The 15,850-nt window shown below is 35.7% G+C and overlaps 2 protein-coding genes across 4 annotated transcripts in view; both read left to right on the top strand.

Moving 5' to 3' along the window:
* Positions 1-11,562, top strand: part of LOC110806039 (alcohol dehydrogenase-like 6) — a 41,173-nt gene extending 29,611 nt beyond the window's left edge. The window contains exons 8-11 of one of the 3 annotated variants that reach the window (XM_022011679.2): positions 3,238-3,333; positions 3,419-3,580; positions 9,752-9,878; positions 11,544-11,562. In XM_022011679.2, coding sequence (XP_021867371.2) covers positions 3,238-3,333; positions 3,419-3,580; positions 9,752-9,868 — 375 coding nt within the window. In that variant the 3' untranslated portion in view covers positions 9,869-9,878; positions 11,544-11,562. Of the gene's footprint in view, positions 1-3,237; positions 3,334-3,418; positions 3,581-9,751; positions 10,349-11,543 lie in introns of those variants that run through there. The other 2 variants (XM_022011678.2, XM_056836833.1) reach the window with 2 other exon arrangements.
* Positions 10,901-12,080, top strand: LOC110806040 (NDR1/HIN1-like protein 6). The gene has a single exon (XM_022011680.2). It carries the CDS (start codon positions 11,200-11,202, stop codon positions 11,986-11,988), a length of 789 nt encoding a protein of 262 aa, XP_021867372.1. The 5' UTR covers positions 10,901-11,199; the 3' UTR covers positions 11,989-12,080.
* The last annotated feature ends 3,770 nt before the right edge of the window (positions 12,081-15,850 follow it).

The following is a 15,850-nucleotide window of genomic DNA, read 5'->3' on the forward strand; positions in this document are numbered from 1 at the left end:
AACTTAGAGATGATGACGACTGGGGAAACTATTGAGGGATGAAGGAGGGTTTGAGTGTCAACAATTATGCACGGGAATTTTTCGGTTACAATAGGGTATATATAGTTTGGGTACAATTAGGGTTTAATTAGGAGACTAAATTTCAGAAAAAATATATAAATTAATTCTGAAAATATACTTAGGGTATTAGGTTTAACTAGGAGACTAATTTCAGAAAATTTATAAAATAAATCTGAAAATATACTTGTAGTGACTATTAGTTAAAACTCATTAAAAACTTTATTTTAATTGTAAAATTATCTTAATTTATCAAAATAATTTATTAGAAAATACCCGAAAATTCGGGATATTACATAAGGTGAAAGTCTTTGTCTAGGGAATGTAAAAATCTGATCTAGGGAAGGTGAATGGTGTAAAAAAATAAAAACAAAAAATAAAGTAGCTATTAAAAACTAAAAAAAATACCCTCAAAAATATAAAAGATACTCTCAAAACAGTTAGCTGTACAGCTACACAACATTAATAAATAAAAGAAAAATAAAAAATACTAAAAAAAATAATAAAAGATGAAGGGTCAGCTGTACATTAATTAAATCTTTTACAATATAATACACGAAACCAAGGAGTCAAGGACCACAACCCTTCTTTCTGCTTTCTCTCTCCTAAACCCTTCTTTATGCCATTTTTTCCGGCCGATTTTCCTAACCAAGGAGACCAAAAGCCCAATATTTTTTGGGTGAAATTCAGATATACAGGAAAGAGAAAGGGTTCGACACCTGGTTTTTAGATTCTTTTCTGACACCGGTGTCGACACCTCCCCGGACACGTGTCGTGTCGTGTCGACACTGGCACCCACCGTCGTACGAAGTGTCGGAGTAACATAGGTCTGTATAGTCCGACTCGAGTCCGATCCATTGCCATTCCTAGTTGAGCATGCATTCCTCAAACCGAATGGCATTTCCTTGTAACCGTAAACCCCGACATCCATGCTGAAAGATGTTTTTTTCCTATAAGCCTTATGGAGACTTATCTGATGGTACTCGAAAAATGCATCCATTAAACTTAATATGGCGTGCCCGCTGGTAGAGTCTACCAACGTGTCGATACGTTGGCGTGGATAGCAGTTTGCTTGGTTCAAATTTGTAAAATCTACACACATCCGCCGGATGTCGTTTGGCTTCTTCACCATGGCCACATTGGCTAGCCACTCGGGATAATTACAGGACTCAATGAAGACTCAATGAAGCCAGCTTCCCTCTTCTCCTGGATAGCCTGATTTTTCTCTGCCGAGAATTTTTTTTCTTTTTCTTTACGAGTTAACATTTCTGTCCACATTTAGTCGGTGGACCATGAGAGAAATGCGAATACATCGGCATGTTCTCTCAGAAAACCGACTAAGTTTACTCGCAAGTCGACATCCATGTCACTTCCTATTCGAACCGTTCGTTCAGGCATACCCTTTTCCAACTTTTCTAGGTTTCCTCGTTTGCTGACGGTCTGGGGCCGTTGTGCTAGGTGTTAGAATCCAACCTTCCTTTACTTGTATTTTGCTTATCTATTGATTTCTAGGATAATTCTATTAGCTTTATAGGCTTTAGATATAATTATTATGTTACTGTCAATCCAGGGTTCACCTGTAGTTTGTAGCTAATTCAAAATAAACCTCTATAAGGGGTATGAATGAATGAATTCCTACTTTTCACCAATTGTTGCCATCGCTTTATTGCTTGTGTTTTGTTGAAGGCCTTTATAGATATTGTGCCGCCACTCGTTCCAAAGCATCCCATATCCCACAAAGTCCCGCAACCAGATAAATTCTCGTCGTCGATTCTGCTTGTGCCGCTTGTGCGCACACAAGCGCTCCGATCGACTCTCACCTCTCGCCCTTGTCGCCAATAGGCAAGAGCGCACATTCATAATCACGCGCTTACTCGTGCCCCTACGAGTCACAAGACACTCATTCCGCATAAGGCTTGCATCCTTGCCGCCAAAAGGCAAGAGTGTGCCGTACGGATCTGGTGTGAAAACATTCGGACCGTTACACTAGGTATCATCAAAAATTTCCATCGCCAAATCTTGGTGCGGCCGTTTTGTTTCTAGTGCCCTCTCTGGTTATATTCTCCTTTGGAATCATCCTTCTTTGAGTTTTCAACGCTTTTAGGTAACAGCCTCCTGCCTGCCCCTTACTCTTAACGTCTTTTCCATGTTCGACAAGTAGGTCATGGTGAGGTGGTAAGTAGACACTACTACATGAGCATCATGGATGAACGACCTTTAGATATTGACGTTATATACCGCTGGTACCTTGATGACTAGGAAGTCAACCATAAGATCTCTACCTGCTTCCTCTTCCCTTATTCTTACTAGAAGGCTCCAGAGAATCCGATCACCGAGTAACTTAGGCTCGTTTAACTCCTTTTCGTCCATTTGTAGCTGAAGAATGCCTCCAAGAATATGATATTGGCCGAACTTCCTCCGTCGATCAGGCATGTTTAACTGGAAAGTTGGCGATCTCCATCTCCTGTGCAACGGGTCGTCATGAGGATATATGAGTCCCCGACAGTCCTCTACTGAAAAGGACACTACGGCATGGGAGGCGGTTCTGGCCACTATCAGGCGGTGTGATAATTGACGAGGTGGCGATGCTCCTTAGGACTTTTATCTCCCGCACTGATTGTACCTCCGTGGATGGGTCATCTAATACAGTCGGTTGTTTTCCTTTGTCTGGTCCATTTCTCATTTCGCCCTCTCGTCTGGTTTCTGGTTGTGTTCTTGGTTTATGTCTCACCACCGGTTGGGGATGTTCTATTCTGGGTTGAGCTAGCTGATACGAACCGCCCTGGTTGTGGTTGTGATGATGGTTGCGGTTGCTATTAATTTTTTGTTACCTTCTTGCATGGCCGGATACTAGGAGAGATACCCCCTTCTGACCATTTCCTCAATGTTGTCTTTTAACTCTGTCAAATGGTTGTGGATTGCACAAAATTGCTTGTAAGATGTTATGTATCTTTTGTAATCTTAGTAATATCAAATGTATGAGTAAAATTGTTAATTTAGATTAAGTTCAAAGAGACATTTTCAATTTATATTTCTTCACATTGTGGATTTTGTTCACACCAAGTACAGAGGCAATGTTGTTTCTCGTTAAATCTTGTCTGGCTTAATTTTTTTCCCATACCTTTTAATTATAAACTACATTTATGCTGCTGCTCTAACTACTATTTTTTTCTTGCGTAGGTCATTAAGCGTAAGACTAATGGAGGAGCAGATTATGCATTTGAGTGTGTGGGTGATACTGGAACTGTAACAACTGCTTTGCTCTCATGTTGTGATGTAATTCCCCATGTCTTCCTAATGCGTTTTTAGTTGATTATATTGATTGCATTTCAAATTTATAACTGTTTGGTCGTTCTTCCAGGGGTGGGGTTTGACTGTTACTCTTGGTGTACCAAAAGTGGAGCCTGAAGTGAAAGCTCATTATGGACTGCTTCTTTCTGGAAGAACATTGAAAGGGTCGCTAATTGGAGGGTGGAAACCTAAGTCCGATATTCCAAAATTGGTGGACATGTACATCAGAAAGGTGTGAACAAAAGTCTATGCTCTTCGCATTATTTGCTACGTTTGTCTTGTTATTATTAGTTATTCCACATTAGTCGTTTGACATAAAGTTGGTTACATGGTTCAAAACAAAAGATCCCGTGTCCATCCCAAATAGAATGGTTGCAAAACATAATGAAACAAAACCGGAAGAAAAAAGAAAGAGAAACTACAGATATAGAAAGTCATCACACACAAACACACTAATATAAAAAACAGTTGGATTAGTACTGAAGCAACTGAAAGACATGACAATTTTGTGGTTTGTGCGGTTGAAGAAAAACTTGAGGGTCTTTTCACTAGCTTCGTTACCTTGTGATTTGGTTGTGGAACAAAGTCACATTTTTATCTTTATGGGCCAAGGCTAGTTGGGCTTTCAAGAGTTACTCGGTTGGGGAGGTACAAAGAAATTGGTGCAATTACCACCAAAAGCCATAATTGATACTCTCACCGTCCCGTAGTACTTGTTACTCTTTCCTTTTTTGTTCGTCCCGCAATACTTATTACATTTCTAAATTATGAATGACCCCACAATTATTATAATATCTCTATTCCCACTATCAAAATTTTCTCTCAATTAATTAAAAAAATACTCACAAACTCTTTTCACATCTAATGCTTCAATAAAATAACAATTGAAAACCAAACAACCACGTTTCACCTAAAACTTTGTGCAAAGGTGATTTAACAAATATTTTGCGACGGAGAAAGTAATAAAAAGAGGAAAGTTCCATTTTTTCTTTTGATTTTTTAAAAAAAATCTTCATGGAGTTTTGGAGGGTGAGAGTGGGGTTTCAACGTTGTGGGGGTTTTTTCCAGGTGGGTTGGGGGAGTGGTTTCAAGTGGGTGGGTTGGTTTTGGGTTGGAGGGGTGGCTTTGGGTGGGGTAGGGTGGTTTCAGGGTGGCGGCGGCCGTAGTGGTTGTCTCCGGTGTGATGGTTGGGTCGGCAGCCAGTGATATATGGGTGGGGGTGCTCGTGGTCATGATGGTGGGTCGGGCAGTAGAGATGGTTCTAATGGTGGTCAAGGTTTTGGGGGAAAGAGAATGGAAATACCTGGGTGCATTCGGGAATCAACCTAGAAGACTTTGGGGTGAAGTGAAAAATAAAAGAGGGTAAAAGTAATGACAAATAAGACCCAATAAACAACACCAGTTCTTTCACTTTCCCTTAGATGAATGCCTAATGTTTAAACGAAACCTCTTGATGAAGATGTAGTTCACAACCCCGAAGTAATGGATACTTCTCCCTATCGAACATGTCGAACACATCGCTCCTGAAACTCCTATGAACGAGATCTAACACTCGGATCACTCCTGAAACTAAGTCCTATATGTTCTTGATCCTAAACCACCTTTGGAATTAGAATAAAGGTAGTAATTAAACTCATAAGTCACAAACAATGCAAAGCATCAATTTTTTAATATCTCAATAAATCTCTCAAATTTGTTGAATATAAGCATGCCTTTATATAGGCTACAAAATAGATCTAAAATAGGAAATCTCAATTAGCTTAAGAAACCCTAACACACACGGATTAAAGTAGGAAATTAAATCCTATTCCTATCACAAGTAAGAAACCTAATCCTAGTGAAATTAGGAACGTTAATCCTACCCACAATAGGAAAGTTATAACCGAATCCTAATTGGTTTAGAAAACCAACTCCTAACCCTAATTGAACTATGAAAGTTAACATACATCAAATTGGAATTTAAATTACGCCCAAAAATGAGAAAACCGTCCCAAGTGCGACGAAAAAGTCATGAGCAAAATCTATCAAGCAATAAAGATATGAAGAGCTTTGAAATGTCTCTTGCATACGCATCATGCATGCTCCCGCATCATACCCCCTTCTTAAAATAGAATTTGTCCTCATGTTTGTTCAAGCACGGAATTCAGCAATCCCCTAACCATGAAATCATCCAAATCATTCCATCAGAAAGCATAGGAATCAAGTCAACTTTGAGTCTCCTTGCTTCTATATCATTCTCCCAGTATTCAGGAAAAAATCCACCCCCAAATTTTACCATATCTCCACAGCAAGAATTCAACAGAAACGCCATGAACTTCACATAATATTTGTAGCATGATCCATGAAACTCCGAAACAGATGAAAAGAATTACTTGGATCTTTGAAAGTAGTGTCTTTGAATTCAACTGTCACAACGTTAGTAAATAATACTCTTGTCAACCCCAAAAGTACTAATATACCAATCCGGCGTAAGGCCAAAAATAGTACTCCCTCCGTCCCAAAATGTTCTTTACGTTTGGTATTTTGCACGCGATTTAACGACTAATTAATGTGCACTAAGATTGCTCTATTATTTTTATTTAAAATATGCAAATTAGTTTTATTTATAATGTTTTCACTTTTATCAAAAATCTGACATTGGGAAAATGGAAAAGATTTAATACCCCAATGGAAATGGGCGAGAGATTAAATACCACAATGAATATAATTGGTTAAAATAATCCTTGACACAAATTTTGATAGAATATTAAAACATTTATCATATAATATAAAAGGAAATGTAAAGAACATATTGGACACCCAAAGTGGAATACGTAAAGAACATTTTGGGACGGAGGGAGTATAAAAAAATTCCAGGTCTTTTTCCTTGGACGAACAAGACTAGGAGCAGCACAAATATCATCTAAAGTTTCAGATGCGACGTTGGAAACAAGTTCAGATGAAATCTCGCAATCAAGCTCATTCCCCTTTTCTGGAATTCTTCAACAACTTAACCTTGCTATTGCCTTGATTAAAGCTTTTAGAAGTAGGGCATCACAAATCTCTTTTGATCTTGGACGACAATTATCATTATAAGTATCTACTCCCTCTGTCCCTTAATACTCGCACCGTTTTGACTTTTCGCACTATTCACATAATTCACTTTGATCCTATTTTATTTCTAGTATATGAAAATAAATGTTAGTATATAATATATTGTTGGCTTCATCTTAATATATATTTTCAAAATATTAACTTTTTACAAGTTTTTATAATATGTAGTTAAATATATTCGTGGTCAAAGTTGTGCATTGGCAAGCGTGTCAAGTAGAAACGGTGCGAGTATTAAGGGACGGAGGGAGTATGTCACTTCGTAAGTCTTGTAGAAGAACTAACTTCCAATGAAGAACACTCATATTTGTTTGATACGCAAAAAGATTAGAAACAATAATATTATCGCATAACAGCAAAATGTACCAGATCAAACACAAATTTGATCCAAAAGCCCGCGGAAATTTACAGAACAAAACTTCAGCAAATTTTGACTCAGAATGAAACCGAAAGATATTTAATAAAACGTTTTGACAACTAACTTTCAGACGCTACTGGAAACGAGACATCTACATTGCGCAAATCTGGAACTTTAAAAAGGATACAGCATTGATGAAACTAAAATCAACGATCAACCAAAATGTTCTTCACCAATTTTCAGTAAATATAGTCCCAAAAAGTCCAGCAATACCAATCACAAGTTGGTCTCAGAACAGAAACAAAAAACGAATTAAGGAACAATAGTACCTTATATCCAGTTTTGAATGTCCGGAAGTTTGATGTTGTCCAGAAGGAGTTACTTGCAAATGATAGAAAGTTTCACATCATAAATATTCAATCTTTCTTGATTCTGACGAAACAAGAATCAACGAAAACCACCTAGTACAGTGCCCAAAGTAAGCAAAAACTTTCTCTCGCTCCTTGAAGCGTGAATTTGTTGAGAACAACTCGGATAATCAGTTTTATTTCGTGCTTGATACTCCTCAAGGTTCACTTTGATGAAACTTTCAAAAAAACCAACGATCTTTGAAGAGATTGATTCCTTGACGAATCTTGGAGGTTAAGAAACCGCAAAACTCAACTGATTGTAACGCAAATCTGACCTGATGTTGAATGAGGCTGAATTGATACTAATTGATGTATAAACGAAGCTCTCTTGATGAATATCTGGTTCACAATGCGGAAGTAACCGATATTTGGTGCACACTCATGAACTCACAATTCGAATCCTCAAATTCAAGAGATCACTCCTGAAACTCCTATGAACGAGATCTAACACTCAAATGTTCTTGATCCTAAACCACTCTTGTAAATACAATAAATTTAGTAAGTAATTAAACTCACAAGCAATGCAAAGCATCACTTTTTTTTATATCTCAATAAATGTCTCAATTGTATTGAACATAAATATGCTTTTATATTGGCTACAAAACAGACCTAAAATAGAACTCCCAACTAGCTTAGGAGACCCTAAAACACACAAATTAAAGCAACAAATTAAAACCTAATCCTATTACAAGTAGGAAACGTAATCCTAGTGCAAGTAGAAAAACTAATCCAAGTCAAAATACGAAAGCTAAGACCGAATCCTAACGGCCTATTTGGTAGGCGGTCATAAATGGTGTCAACGGGAATGAATTTGTACGTAAATTTGTAAGGAAAATCCAAGTCAATATACATTCCATAGTAATGCTACTTCACTCAAAATTATCTCTTTTCTTTATAAAATTTTATTACCATCCATTACCACTTGGGGAGTGGTATTAGGTGGGAATGCAAATTTATGAAGAAAAACACCAAGTTTGAGACAAAATTTCATTACTATTGACATCGTGGTGTTATTTTCTTGTCAAATAACACTTAAATTTATTACCATTTCCACAATTTATTACCGGCTACCAAACAGGTAGTATTAGGATTAGAAAACCAACTTCCAATCCTAATTGAATTAGGAAATCTGACATACCTCAAACTGAAATTTAAACTACGCCTAAAACGAGAAAACCGTCCAAAGTGAGACAAAAAAATCATGAGTAAAATCTAATTAAGCAATAAAGATATGAAGAGTTTTGAAACGTATCCTGCATACGCATCATGCATGCTCCTGCATCAATACCCGAACCAAATACCCCCTTGATATTTTCTAATTATGAAAATCCAGAGCAATTGTAAAAATAAAAAGATCAGCTTTTACAACTACTAGGACCCCAATTTCCCAAAATGATAAACCCTCAATCTACCCTTTCCTAAAACATACTCCCTCCGTATTTAATTAAAAGATACACTTCCCATAATCGGCCTTATTTAATTAAAAGATACATTTCCTATTTTTGGATGTCATGGTCCCCACTTTCAATTATATTAATCTTTTTCTCGGGTCCCCACACTTATTCACATCATCTTTTACTACAATAAATAATTCATCCACTATCAGTTTCTAACAATAAATAATAATTCAATACCTCACTTTCATCTTATTCAACTCACCCTCCTAAAACTACGTGCCGGTCAAAGTGTATCTTATTATTAAATACAGAGGGAATACCTTTCACAACTTTTAGGGGGGCAGCTTCAATTGTTGGAGATCAACAATTTTCGATTGATTGCTTAGGATGACTTCTCCATCACGATTTTGTAAGGAATTTTAAAATAGTTTTACAGGAGGAGAATTGAACATTTTCCCACTTAAATATGGGTGGTATTTTCACAAATAAAGTACTACCTTTCCTAGAAAACATTTTGAAAAGCTGAACGATACGCTCATGTACAGTAGTTGTGCTCGGTTAATTTGACATCATAAAGGTGTCATGTTGTTATTTCTCTTACTGAGCAAAAGTAGACTGGAGAATTTCAGCTTTTGTTAATGCAAATAGATTCTAAGCTCCAAACTATATTTTCCAGGTCTGTCGGTCCATTAAGTGCATGAACTGACAGAATGTAAATAGATTCAAAACATCCATAGCAGGCGAAAATTGAGCTTGGTTAACTATCCTGGATTCTTGGTGGGAAATGCTTTTGGTTCTTTGAGTTTTCTCTTCATAACACAGACAAATCTTCTGGAAATTCTATATGAACTTGATATAGAATCCTATCATACTGCATTTGTATCATCAAAAGCATCCTTGTTTCATAAATACACGGTTCTACTTTGATCAGACTGATGGGTTAACTTGTATATGGGATAGGCATAGATTAAAAGCATCATTACAAGGTCATTTTTAATTGACTTCTCATACATTGCCATTTCTTTGGAGATATTCATGGTACCATGCTGTTATAGGAGAAACAAATCCTTGTATCGTGAAAGCATCTTGCTTCTATTCTTTCTTCTTTACATTTATACTTACATGACACTTTTTTAAAATGACTACAGGAAATCCCGATAGATCAATTTATCACTCATGATCTTCAATTTGCTGATATCAACAAAGCTTTCGAGCTTATGATTGGTGGGAAGTGTTTACGCTGTGTAATTCACATGCCAAACTAGATTTAAACCGGTACGATAAATGCGAACAATGATACTGCTCAATTATATGAAAGTATATCTACATAACTGAGTTCCTACACAAAATACAGATTGGTCTATCCATTCGTCATTTTTCCAATACCAAATGGAAGAAAACTTTCAATTCCCTTACTGAAGTTAACAAAGATGCTGCTCTACTGTATCAAAGTTCTAAGTTGTTGCTGGGTTAAACATCAATTCATCTAGCTAAGCTGAAGTACAGGAATTGAGAGAAGCAGTAAACAAAGACGCCCTATTTTTACATAAAGTTTGTGTGTGACGTTGTATTAAATTAGTGACTTAACCAAAAAAAAAAATGTGACAGTATCATTCAAAAGTTTCAGAACAATCTTCCTGTAGTGTTGTTTGATTACCGGAAATATTTCCTCGTACGTATTTCTAACCCATCAGGGGAAAATTATTATTCGGAATTAATTATACATGTGAAAAAAGATTTCTATATACGTGGGCCTTCAAAGTACATATTTGAAACACTGATTTGTGAAATTTTCTACATACATGGGCCTTGACAGTACATCTTTGAAACAGACTTGTGAAAAAATCAAACCAAGATTGAATTATTGGCGTATTGACATGTTTCAATTAGATATAGATTTTGTAAAGGTATTGATGGAAGTGAGTAAAAGAAAATTTGTTCTTGCTTTCCTTGACAATAATGTCTTTTTAAAAGTTGTTCTTGATAAATACTGCCCATGATTACTGTTTTGTCACAAATTCTTGCAAATTAAGATTTCACAAAAATGGCATTTTTTGTTTTTTTTTTTAATAAATCACAAAAATGGCATTTATAAATAACTTTGGCGTTGAAATCCAACACATGTAAGTTGTCCCACATTGGAGAAATAGGAGAGAGAAAACAAACTTATAAGCTTGAGAAGTTGCTCCTATTATTGCCAAAGTTTAGCGATAAACTTTTGTTGGACCTATGAGTGGACAGTAATATTGTATGCATGGTACAAACGGATGTGTTTTGAATGCATTAAGAATACAATACATTTGAAATCAAAGATTGCATAGTAACAAATAAAAAAATGACAAACAATATCCTAGCTCAACCACTCTCTAACATAGGCTTCATCCACGGCTCTACTAGCCGTATTAGGTAAAAGGAAATGAAACAGGTCACCTAACTTAAAGAAGAACCTCTCTTTTAGCACAAGTTAACATAAATATACTTGTAACAAGTCAACCAGCTTACTCAAACTAACTTGTGTAGCTTGCTTTACGTTCAGATTTGATTTACCAGTTAAAGAACACAGATTACTCATTATTTAGAATTTAGAATTTTTGCTATGCCTTCAGACCCGATGCCGGTTAACCCGAGAATCCATCCAAACCCAACTTCCATTGTCATAGACAAAGGAGCAAAACCAACTGTTCCTTTAGTCCCAAGAAACAGCTCGATTCCATCAGATAAAGGAGACGTGATGGGCAACAATCAACCCCCTTTTCAACAGTCATTACCACCATTTCGTTCTCTTACTAGAACACCAAAGAGGCGAAGCTGTTGTTGCAGAGTTATATGCTGCATATTATCTCTACTGCTTGTTTTTCTACTAGTTATTGGTATCCTTGTTCTTGTTTTCTTCTTAGTTTTCCACCCTAAAGTCCCTAACTACTCGGTTGATCGGCTCAGAATAACCGATTTCAGGCTCAACTTGGATCTTAGCCTGTATGCTAGATTCAACGTCAGAGTAACAGCAAAGAACCCGAACAAGAAGATTGGAATATACTACGATAAAGGAGGTAAAATGAGTGTTTGGTATATGAAAACTAGATTATGTCAAGGGTCTTTTCCAGCATTCTACCAAGGTCCGCTCAATACAACAGCAACTGATGTCTCACTTTCGGGGCAAAACCAGTATGGGAAAACTTTGATGCAGGCGTTGCAGCAGCAGCAGCAGACGGGAAACATTCCTTTGGAGCTCAAAGTAGATCAGCCTGTTTCCATTAGAGTCCAAGGTATTAAGCTTGGGAAAGTCAGGTTTTTGGTTAACTGCAAGTTGACAGTGGACAGTTTGAACTCCAATAATGCCATCAGTATTAAAGCTAGTAATTGCAATATCAGGGTTAAACTTTGAATCAGTTTATTTATCATCTTCTGTTTCTGTTTTCCATTTATCCTTATTCAGTTTAGACTGTAATCTAATATATATATATACAGGGGAGTTTTTTCAAGAGTAATGAGAGCGTCCACATAGGATTGCCACGTCATCACATATTATTAAATTATTAACTAATTAAATAAATAATATGAGAGTCTTGCCATGATTGATTACTTAATACGATAAAGATAGATTAATAAATAATATGGGAGTCTTACCATGATTGACTACTTAATACGATAAAGATAAATTTCACAAACTTTTTTTATCTTTGTGTATATATATACATATTAAAAATCTCAACCCTCACATTAAAAATCTCAACCCTCACCAAATTGTACGGAGGCTTCATTGTATGTGCTTCATTCCATCGCAAGAATATGATGTTGCATGGCGTTGGGTGAGGATGAGGTTGATGATCACTCTTCATCCTTTTCTTTACAGTTGAATTCCAAATTTTTTTATTTCGTTGTCATAATTTGTAATCCCCCGTAAATTTATAAATTTTATTAATATATTTTAACGTATAGTTATTTATATTTTAATAGAATTTACGAATTTAAATAATAAATATATAATTAACGTATATTTATTTTATTTTAAGTACGTTCTAAATACTTAACTATTTTTTTGAACCTTATTATATTTATATATTTAATGTATATTTAATTTCATTTAAATATATTCTAAATATTTTAACGGTCTGTGCAATCAAGAATAATTTTAGAATTTTATGTTGAAAAGAATTTGAATTAGGAACACTTGTTGAATTCGGAAAAACAATCCTAACAATTTTTGGATTCGATCAACCTCAATTCTAGTCCTAGCCCACTTGGGAAAGCCCAATAGTATAAACCCATAACCCCTTTTCTATTTCACGTAAATCACAAAAATATCTCAAACCCTTCTTCTTGCTTTAGCCTTCACGTGAAAGCAGCAACTCACAAACCTTGCAACCTTCTCTCCTTCTGCCGCCGCTGTCCCCGCCGTTGCCCAGCCGCCGCGCCGCCGGTAAGGCCTCTCACCTCCTTCTCCTTCGTCCTTTCCTCCTTCGTTCCTGTTTCTTTTATCTCGTGGATTTGTTCTCACACCCCTTATTCGCTATTGGTGTTCGAACCCGCAGCCTCCGCGAACCTCGGTGCCGCCGCCAGCGCAGCCCTGACCGCCAGCCGCCGCACGGTAGCATCCCTTCCCTCCTTCCTTTTCTTTTTCGTTCTTTTCTGATTGGTTGTTTACTCTCTTGTTAATCGTGGCCCTTGTTCGAACAACACCTTAGTTGCGCCAGCCACACCTTCTCCCGCCGCAAGCCACGCCCTGCCGCCGCCGTACCTAGTCACCGCCGGCCAGCACTCCTCCTCTCCTTTTGGTTGTTTCTTAAACCCTAAGTTATTTACATCTTTTAATTAAGTTTATTAATTTGAATTTATGCTCTTGAATTTAAATTACGTTCTTGAATTTAAATTATATGTTTTTATGAGTTAACTAGAATTTTCAGATTTACATATTATGTTTAAATAATGAATTTAATAACGTTTCAATAATTTAAATTGTGTTTCTTGAATTTAAATTATAAGCTTTTATGATTTAATTGTGGATTTCAGAATTTTAGGTTTGCATAATTAAATTATTAATTTTCAGATTAGGTAATTGAAATGAAATAATGATTTTAATTATTAAAGTGTGGATTTTTAAGGTTTTTAATGATTTAAATTATAATAGAATGATTATATATTATTAAGCTATTATTTTTATGATTTTAAGAACGTTGATTATGTTTTGTGGACGTTTGAAATTATTTTATATTGCTGGAAATTTTAAAAGGGATGTTTTATTGGAGTTTAGAACGTTTTGGGATCATTAGTTTAATAGTTATTATTCTTGGAGGTTATTTAGTTAAGTTTCGATATTGGGGATGGTTCAAAATGTGTTTAGGGTGTATTTAGAGTACTTTAGTATTGCTGTAAATTGTTGGATATTGATTGGGGAATTTTATTGGTTGTTTTTAGGCGGAGAATTCTTTGTAGGCGACTTTTGAATTCGTTAAAGTGGCCTATCAGTTTGTTTACACAAGGTACGTACATACCGTGTGCTTGGATGTGTGTTGTATTGAGAATATGATGAATATATTTATGAACTTGTTTATGTTGGAATTTCATGTTCAATGTCGTTGAATTAATGCGTTGAGCATAGAACTTTATTTATAAGAATTGAATCATGTTGGCATGGAATATTGATGCAAGCATGTTGGTTTTGTGGAACTTTATATTATTTAATATTGGTTTAGATCTTTATTGATCGTTGTTCCTCTTTAGATTTTCACTACTTTATAAGGGCCGAGGACCTTGTTTGGTAGTTGAACCTTATACCTAATAAAGGTTTTCAAATATGGATAAAGGAAGGATTAAAATAGTTGGAATTGGCTCTTGGTTGAATGTTGTGATCACTGGTTTAATTCAAAGATAAAAGAAGTTGTGTTTACTTGTTGAATATAATATTTATGTTTGATGAGTCATAACCAAGTATTAAAAGTTAAGTCATGTAAAGTGAAAAAGAGTAGCAATAGCTTTAGACTGTGCACGTCTAAAGTGACGGACAATCAGGAGTTGGGGTCATGGGTAGCCTATGGCTTTTTCTGGGGCCGGATTGATCACCGGTTCTATTTTTATTTAAAAGTCCCTCGATATCGCAGGTCATTGGGGTTTACGGAGTCGCGCCCGTACCTCGTCTTCCTTAGTGAAGAAGAAGAAGTTTCTAGTAGACAACTCAGTCCATTGACTATTTCAATTAAAATAATGTTAATGATACAAAGGTCTAGTTCAGTCAAATATGGTCTTCAAGTCAATATATCTTGATTATCCTTGCTTATGTTTTATTTAGTACCATGTTAGGATTGTTCGTTTAATAGAATCATGTTAGGATTATTATTGATTTAGTATGTAGTACTCAGCTTTGCTGATTACGTGCTTTTGCTTGTGCATGTTGATCATGGCTATGCCTTATTGATCCTGTGATGACCCAATCTTTGGTGAGCAGTCTCTAAGGATCAATAAGCATTGTCCATCTGCAGGTTTGAAGATGTTGCATCATTGGGATCGGGAATAGAGAGCTTGTATTTAGTTTTGATTTGCTAAGTTGACTTGGGTTTGTTAATTGGGACTTTAAACTTGTCGTACTATTTATATTTCTTTATTTTCGTTGGATGATTTTTGGGATTAAATCTTTAATCGATTATTTATAAACCTAAAGTTAGTTTTATGTTTTCCGCTGCAAAATTCTGAATAAGCCGTTACGTTTTCACACGGGCGATAATGCCTTGATAATTCTCTACGTTTTATATAAAAAGGTTATTTTAGAAAAGAGAGAATTGTCGGGGTGTTACATAATTTTACTTTGATTTTTATTGTTTATTTGTCGTCAATTACTCCGTACATTTATTCTTTATTTCGTTCCAGAAATACGGGACACCCGATGGTCACGGACTCACGGTGTACCGCATAATTGTTTATGTTGCATAGAAAATAATTTTTACGTGGTTCATTGGTTATTCATTGTTTATGTTAATTTTGTACAAGCATAATTGTTTTTGTTCTATCGGTTTATGTGTGTTCATTTAATACTACTTCGTATACCTACTGGATATTGATATATATATATATCTTTGTATTCCAAATCATACCTAATCAACACAGTTTAATTTAGAGCTAAATAGTGATTAATAAAATAAATTAAGTGTTATCTCGGGCATAATTTATGCTTCTTATACGGCACAACGAACTACAATTTAGATGTCAAAATTAAACCTAACATAGAATATACAACGATAAACGTTAACACAATC

The sequence above is a fragment of the Spinacia oleracea genome, chromosome 2 (assembly GCF_020520425.1).
Source record: "Spinacia oleracea cultivar Varoflay chromosome 2, BTI_SOV_V1, whole genome shotgun sequence".
Lineage (NCBI taxonomy): Eukaryota > Viridiplantae > Streptophyta > Magnoliopsida > Caryophyllales > Amaranthaceae > Spinacia > Spinacia oleracea.

Excerpts from the sequence above, each read along its gene's own strand:
- LOC110806040 (XM_022011680.2), top strand. The coding sequence starts at position 11,200 with ATGCCTTCAGACCCGATGCCGGTTAACCCGAGAATCCATCCAAACCCA.